General features: G+C 34.8%; 2 protein-coding genes across 2 annotated transcripts in view; one reads left to right on the top strand and one right to left on the bottom strand.

Annotated features, from left to right (window-relative positions):
- Nucleotides 1–6,827, top strand: part of LOC115240753 (2-oxoglutarate-dependent dioxygenase htyE) — an 18,756-nt gene extending 11,929 nt beyond the window's left edge. The window contains exons 2-6 of the mRNA XM_029816110.1: nt 1,371–1,486; nt 4,280–4,395; nt 4,792–4,936; nt 5,270–5,452; nt 5,992–6,827. Of these exons, the coding sequence (XP_029671970.1) occupies nt 1,371–1,486; nt 4,280–4,395; nt 4,792–4,936; nt 5,270–5,452; nt 5,992–6,345 (914 nt within the window). The 3' untranslated portion in view covers nt 6,346–6,827. The remainder of the gene's footprint in view (nt 1–1,370; nt 1,487–4,279; nt 4,396–4,791; nt 4,937–5,269; nt 5,453–5,991) is intronic.
- The window catches only part of LOC115240751 (translation initiation factor IF-2, mitochondrial), a 4,942-nt gene continuing 2,847 nt past the window's right edge, over nt 5,781–7,875 (bottom strand). The window contains exons 9-13 of the mRNA XM_029816105.1: nt 7,653–7,875; nt 7,413–7,577; nt 7,194–7,334; nt 6,917–7,104; nt 5,781–6,398 (exon numbers count right to left, since the gene is read on the bottom strand). Of these exons, the coding sequence (XP_029671965.1) occupies nt 6,932–7,104; nt 7,194–7,334; nt 7,413–7,577; nt 7,653–7,875 (702 nt within the window). The 3' untranslated portion in view covers nt 5,781–6,398; nt 6,917–6,931. The remainder of the gene's footprint in view (nt 6,399–6,916; nt 7,105–7,193; nt 7,335–7,412; nt 7,578–7,652) is intronic.

The raw sequence follows: 7,875 nt of genomic DNA, 5'->3' as shown, positions 1-7,875 counted from the left end.
CATCGCTCATGGACGGATCTCGTTACGACACGAGAGGCTGGGGGACGATGGCTTTCTCGAGGAATCATGACCTCGCGTTATGATTCCAAGGCTTGTATGTCACTAACATGCCATTTCTGATTTTCGTTTACCTAAAACGATAATGTAACATCACGACACAGTGATTGGACGTTATTTTCTGCGCGTGCATTTTTATTTACTTTTGATTAACGTATAGTAAATTGAAAGTGCTTCTCGTGAATACATACGCGAAAAATAATCAATATCTTCTATTTCGATATATAATGATAACTATATGTAAACATATTAAATGAGAGAACACTTTTTAGCGTTTATTTATATGTATTATAACGGGAGTGCGAGTGCGATTACAGTCACATTTTTTATTTTATTTTATTATTTATAAAGAGTAAAAAAATAAGAAATTACGGTATAATTATAATCATGAGTTATAGCTACAATTCCATATATGTATGCGTGTATATAATGTGCGAATATCATTTATAAATATGACAGAAAGATGAGCCTATCTGCCGGTTTTGTTTTTTATTTCATTATCGCGATATCTCGGTCTCTCAACGTCAATGAACGCTCATTGAGCGAAAGGCATAATCGATCATCAGTGCAGCCGACATCCTGAGCGTGAGAGAGAGAGAGAGAGAGAGAGAGAGAGAGAGAGAGAGAGGAAAACTCGAGAAATTTAATACTAAATATCCCAACGCTTCCTTAATCTGCAAATAGACATAATCAGCGCATTTAGTTGTAATCTTCCACGAAACATGAGCCTTGTTAGCATTTACATACAACGATGTATTAAACTGATAAATTTATCAAGGTTGATGATCTTGCATCTACAACAAACAAGAGTTGACATCATCCTGTCATCAACAATTTCTTGTTATTAGAAAATATCAAGCTAATGGATTACACTGAGATTCGTTCTCAAAACATTATAAAATTAAAATAAAACGATAAATTCTTACGAATGTATCAAACAAAGGTGAGGGAAGGCAATTAAGAGCCAGCGCGATAATTTATTATAATCAAATCATATTAACATAAAATAGCGATAGACTTAATAATAAAAAGCACGTTTTGGTTCTTTTTTTTTAACCATCTTCAGCGCAAAGTAAATAAAGAATAGAAATCGAGCTGTTCAAACGTGATGTCTACTTTATATTAATATAATTTGATTATAATAAAATTTGCGCTAGGAATTTTCAAAAATTCATGTCAATATAATCAATCTTTTTTAAAAAATAAACGGCAAATATATAAAAGTAATAGCTTCTTCCTGCGTATTCCTTATTTTGTCTCTCTCTCTTTCTCTCCGTACTATATTTACTGTAGGCGTTTTCTTACGATTACAGGCACGGAGAGATGCCCCCAGAAGGGAGTTGTAAAGCAGGTGGCCTCGAAACTGCTAAGGGCGCTGTCCGAGAAAGGACTGGCCTTGCTTGTCAACCACGGCATTCCAGAGTGCAAGGTATGACGAGAACGAGGGAGAGGCTCCCTTGCGCGCAGAAATGATTAAATCGCGAGGCTTCCTTTGATTGATCAGGCGCCGGTATTGCCGGGTCTTGCCGATTTTCATTGCTTGCACAAATGTGGTCGATATCACGCGCTGTCGCAACTTAATGTCGTGACGAATAATTCGACATACCGATTGAAAGTTGGTCGATTAAACTCACGACGTCTTTACGACGTTAAAATAAATGCAATTATAAAGAAACTGCGGCTAAAAAATTAAAGAATCATCTTGTGCAGATGCATTTGAGGATACGAAATGTTTATTAAGATCCTTTTAGAGGACGAAGAAATTTTTGTCATATTAAAAATTACGTAATTGTACACTTTAATTCTAATTTTTAGACTTTTATCTTAATTGGAATCTACAAAAGTAAGTAAAGATAACTAAAGGGTGATAAGAAATAATAAACGCGGGATATTAAGTTTGAAATTATCTGTACGCAATATTATTTTTGTCGTAAGAGAGAATATGTGCTAGTCGCAGAGAGCCATTAATAATTTCGTAGAATTCAATATCAATTATTAATAATTTTCTTCTTTAAATGGCACTATATATAAAGTTTCTTTAAATAAGATACTCTTTTGTAAAATCTTACGCTGATAATCGTTTTCTCTCTTTCTTGTTATCGAACACGCTTCAATATCTTGAGCACAATCAGAGAATAGTTGAGTTCTTTTTTTTTTCAAGGGCCCGCGATAAATACTATATATACGTTTTGCGCGCGATGACCTTGTCATTTGTATGCTCGCTATCGGAAACTTGCGGGCGATACCATGATGCAGTGTGTTGCAGTTTCGCGTAATAATCCGACTTGTGACTTACGGATTTACATAAACGGGAATGTATGTACGTTTCGATGAGTAACCGAACTACGTGTCGATATAATATTATTATTTGCACCTGCATCGGAAGACATGTGTATGTACGAAACGCGCAGATACGTACAGTGGACTGAAAATAAAACAATTTTTTTGTTTTTGAGGATACTAACACGAAAGTTATCAATGTGAAGCTGTATGAGATCTTAATTCAATCTTTGAGTATTAATTAGTGTAAAGCATAAGGTTCATTAAAACGTGAATAATCGTTTATCGCAAAGTAAATGTACATGATGACGATTCTGAGATCATTAAATTTAACATATGTATACCTTGTATTCGTCGATTAATTTAGAGTTTTAATTTTTATCAATCAATTGCGCTTAAATTATATAGTGTGTGAGATTTTCAATACTTTTTTTAATGTGTAAAAAAATTAAAGACTTAATTTTAGTTGATAAAGAAATTAATTTGGTTTTTACCTTGCTTAATTTTGACATATCTTGACTCGATATTTTTCTGACAATACCGTAATGTTCTTGAGCTTTGAGATCTACGAAAAAAATTTCCAAAAGATCACACGATTCATCGCACATGTTTTATAATTTTTATCGAAAATTGTCGGTATAATTTGCAATAAAAACGATAAATTGTTAAGAGCCTTCCAATAGCAGCTTGTACAATAATATGCGGTGGAAAATGCTATAATAAAGTTGTGCCTGCTATATGACAATGATATACTTTGTTCTGCATTAGTTTCCATTTCCAGCATTGAACTAGCTGGCGGATAAGCAATACACACACACACACACACACATACATACACATGACATGTGCGTCGCTCGCGCATGCAACGATACGATTATTTCGCGGAATTAGAAGAGCGATCATCTCGGTTTTTTCCTTCGCGACGGTTTTTTTTCTAACATTACATAACGGAAGCATGCAATATTACAGCATTGTTAATGCTAGAATACACATCGCGTGTACTCGATCATCTTTGTAAAGATATGTTTATGACTAAGAAAACTGTCGCGGCGTCACATGTGACATCTGACCCACACATCAACGTGTGAATCATTGTCCTCTTATGTCAGATACTCCTTTCACAATATTACCTTATAATTCGAGGGATTAGAAGCTATGCGAATATCCGTGAATGTATCGTCTTATAATGTTTTTGCAATACAGAACTTTATCTGCAATGTGTATATAATATAAATAAATACACGTGTATTTAAAAAAATTGTGAACACGCAATTAAAAAAGAGAAAGAAAAATTCAATAAAATTTGCATTGAGAGAGTATTGATTCGCGATTATATTCAAGCAATTTAACTTTAAACTGTTGAATACAAATTAAAAATAAAATTATTCGCGTGGAAAAAGTTAAAAAACGTATAACTGCTTACAGATATTGTTTTCTGCCAATTATTTCATACTAAATGTTTGTACAATTGTGACGACGGAGAAACATATGGCAAATTGAGACTTGTGCGATATATTTTTTTTACGAAGCTGTTTCTTCAACGCAATGTTTTTTTTTTGCGGTTTATCCTCCATTGGTCGACGAGCGAAATTTATTAGGCAATATATATAATATTTGATTCGCCATTCGCAAAATTGTTTATTATCGAGCGTTTATTATCCGAACCGGATTTGGATGTATATTTACAATACTTTTATGTTACACATTACCCGAAAGAGTATAATCCGAAATATAAAAAGTGCGATTATGGATGTCGAGATATATGAAATACGCGAATTTCCATTCTCTCTGGGAATCATAATTTTTATTGAAGGCCAATTTTCTTATCATTACGTAAATATCCATTTTTGCGTTGCGTTTTCAACAGTAGACGAAAAAAACTTCATATATTGTTACTCGCTTCGCTAAGGCTTCGTTAAAATTGCATGTTCCATATTTACAGATGAAGGCAGCTTACAGAGCTCTAGATACATTTTGTGAGCTACCAGACGAAACGCGAGCAAAATACGAACGCGTTTCGCCGAATAATCACGGCTACATTAAACCAGGCAAGGAGAAGTAAGTTGAGAGATCGTATTTTCAAATTATTCTCGTAATTCACTATAATTCAGTTTGATGAACGTTCTATTAACCGACTGCGATTTGTAATCCAGCGGTAGTACAAGAAGCAGTGTATATCATTTGAATTTAATCCATAATAAAAACCCTAAAAATGTTGAATAATTATACGCATAGTAGTTGCACGCTGCTAAAATATAAATTATCTAATGTAGGAATAATAGAAAATAGAATTATGATATATATGTAATGTTATTCCAAAAAGCAAGATAGAGAGATTGCATATAAATGTGAATACATATTTGCATTTTAATTTTTCTTTTTTTCCACACAAGTATAAGTTTTACACATATATGTTCGTTTTTGTAGTTTAATCTAATTATTTGTTTTGATTAGATTTTCAGATGAGGTGGAATTTCGCCATACATTCAACGTAACCGGATATGAAGGAACCCTGCCAGAGGATGAGGTTCATGGATTTAGATCAGCGGTAGAGGAATTGGCACGCGATTTCAAGCAATTGGCCTCTATGCTTCTCACTGTAATAATTCTTGACTTGTTACATTTCGTTATGTATTCTATATATTTCCGGACGTACTTAATTAGTTTTTTTTTTCCGTGAATATCTCTCCTCATTATGATATTCTTAGACTCTACCTATTATTTTATCTTTCCCTGGAAATACTTGTCTACTTTATCGTTATCATTCTATGCATTTTTTCGCGCTCGGCAAAAAACGGTTCCGTGCTCTTGACCTTTGAACGGAAGTACATTGTAATTCTCAACGATTTAATGACTCACGAGTCGATAATAAAATCTAATCTGTACAGAGAAACCAATAAAATGAAATTGAAAAATCCCGTTCATGTTGCAGGCTCTGTCTGTGGGCTTGGAACAGTCCCCCGACTTCCTTCCGTCCAAGCACGCACATATGCTTGGTCCTGGCAACGAGTCCACCCTACGTCTCCTTTACTATCCACCACTCGGTGCACCGGTACAAGGACTGACCCGATGTGGCGCTCATTGCGACTATGGCACTTTCACTTTGTTGGCGCAAGTATGCAGATTGCAGCAATACATTATACACACTTGAAGCTCGATACCTAATATAGCCGTTTTCGTCGTTAAAGAGAGACGATTACACGACCGTAAATCATATTCTAGAAAATACATATGCTTTACACACGGCTCTTCATGTTTAAAAAGTGTCATAAATTCTACGTATCTTTATAATTTCGTCAAAACTGATGAGATATCTCGGCATGTTCGTTCGTACAATACGCACAATCATTTTGTGATAAGCAGCTCTACATCACTATAATATGAAAATATTTAAAAGAGGAAAAGGCATATCAGACACATGCGTGTTAAAAGATAATGAATAATTAGTAAACATTAAAGTAAAGATATATTTGCACGCGTGATTCATATGCAGTATATGTTATAAAGACTACGACATAGAAATATCAAATGTCAAGTCAATATTAAAGTAATAATGTTATATTATGTACAGCATACACATATATATACAGATTGCTAATTAATATCATTGATTACGTCCAATAATTTATTCATAACAATAAAATATTTTTCAAGGATTGTGAAGGAGGCCTTGAAATACAAACTCCACATGGGGAACGATGGGCTAGAGTGGGCCATCTCCCAGGCGCCATATTAGTGAACACTGGCGAACTACTGGCGCATTGGACTAATGAGCAACTTCCAGCGCTTAGACATCGCGTCGTTATACCGGAACATTGCGGTCGCGGTCGCCATTCCATCGCCTTCTTTGTACACCCAAACGACGATGTTTCCATCGAACCGTTAGAGACAAACATCACCATAGCCAACCAGGAAACGATCCCTTGCCGCCTTCAAAAGAAGAAACGTAGCGTCCTCTCGGCGTATCAACATCTTCAACGACGATTTCGCGAAACTTATGCGTCTTAATATACTCCACGTGATTCCCGGGATATTCCGTTAAGGTGATCTATATTGCCAACCTAAAATCGAAAATTAAATTTTCACAAGGCTCGTGGGGTTAGAGCAAAGATGGAACTTCGCGGCGATTCTGAAGATACCTAATTTTACGGAAGGTGAAATTAAGATTATCGCAGACTATCTTTTAAAATCCGACTATGTGCATATCGCTGTCTTGTTGCATATCGTTTGATGCATATTGTAAAAAAAAATATTTAAAGAACGCGCATGTTCATTCCACTTAACGCAGAGCAAGATTGATACTTTCAGTTCTGACAAATTTGAACATAATATAGTTTATCTGTCTTAATTTCACAATAGCATTCAAGAATTTGGTATCTCCCCCAAAGCGAAATTACGATAGACTGTATATGTAAAAGATGTAAAAAAAAAATGTGAAAGAAAAGATTGCGATTCTCTCAGGCAATAATAAAAAAAAAATTTGTACTTAATTCAAGAATATCTCTATTATTCTTATAATGTATAAGCAAGACGATGACTGGAGGAATCTTTGAACACGTTTTATCTGATTTAACCTTACGATTTTTAGGATTGTTTAAAATCCAGGATCCCAATCGGTTTCTTGCGATTTCTGGCCTATCTGATAACAAACTAGAACGTCCCCCGGTTTGAAAGACAATGTGAAATCTTCTAATCTCAAACCGCATTCTACATTAATCTTGATGGTTTCTGTTTCAGTTTTCATATGTCTCATCGACACCAATTTCCCTAAAAGATAAGTATCATTTCATCTCTTCCTTTTTTCTTCCCTCTTTTCCTCGCTCTCTGTCTCTTTTTAGTCAAATATTTTCTCTTACCGGTATAGAGAGTCTCCTGTTCGCGTATTAACCGATACATTGCATCTTTTTTTAGAATGCCTTTGACACACCGACAGCCCGCGACTTTTACCTTTTTTTTCTTCTCTGTGATCTCGAACTCTTGCAATACATTTGCTTCGCCTACAGAGAGATCGAACAATCAAAACAAATTTATAACAACGAATTTAGCCGGTCTAATTATTAATGCTTCTCTTGTACCTATCACTTCTTCAGTGTCGAGCGGCGGTAGTTTAGTATTTATTTCCTTCTTAATATCGTCAATAAGTTTATATATCACATTGTAAGGACGGATCGATATATTCTTTTTATCAGCTTCTTCTTTCAAGTCTTTCATTATAGGCACATTAAAAGGGTATATGATGGCTATAAAGATTTCACGTGATGTTGAAATTTATAGAGAAGATAATATCGATTGATTCTTCATAGAAGATATATTACCACCGAACGCGTCTGCTATTTGTAAGTCTGTTTCTGTGATAGGTCCAACGCCGTAATGGACGATGCTCAATCGACACTTGTCATCGCTTCCATACGTATTAAAAACATCTAATATAGCTTCTACAGAACCGGCAACATCGCCTTTTACGATAATATTAACTGTAGGTATTCCATCATCAGGTTTTTCTACAATAGGATTTGATAATTTGACATATCTTCCGAT

The sequence above is a fragment of the Formica exsecta genome, unplaced genomic scaffold, assembly GCF_003651465.1.
Source record: "Formica exsecta isolate Colony F162 unplaced genomic scaffold, ASM365146v1 scaffold444, whole genome shotgun sequence".
In the NCBI taxonomy this organism is placed as follows: Eukaryota; Metazoa; Arthropoda; class Insecta; order Hymenoptera; family Formicidae; genus Formica; species Formica exsecta.
The sequence above is the reverse complement of the archived record's forward strand: the minus strand, read 5'-3'. Positions and strand labels throughout refer to the sequence as shown.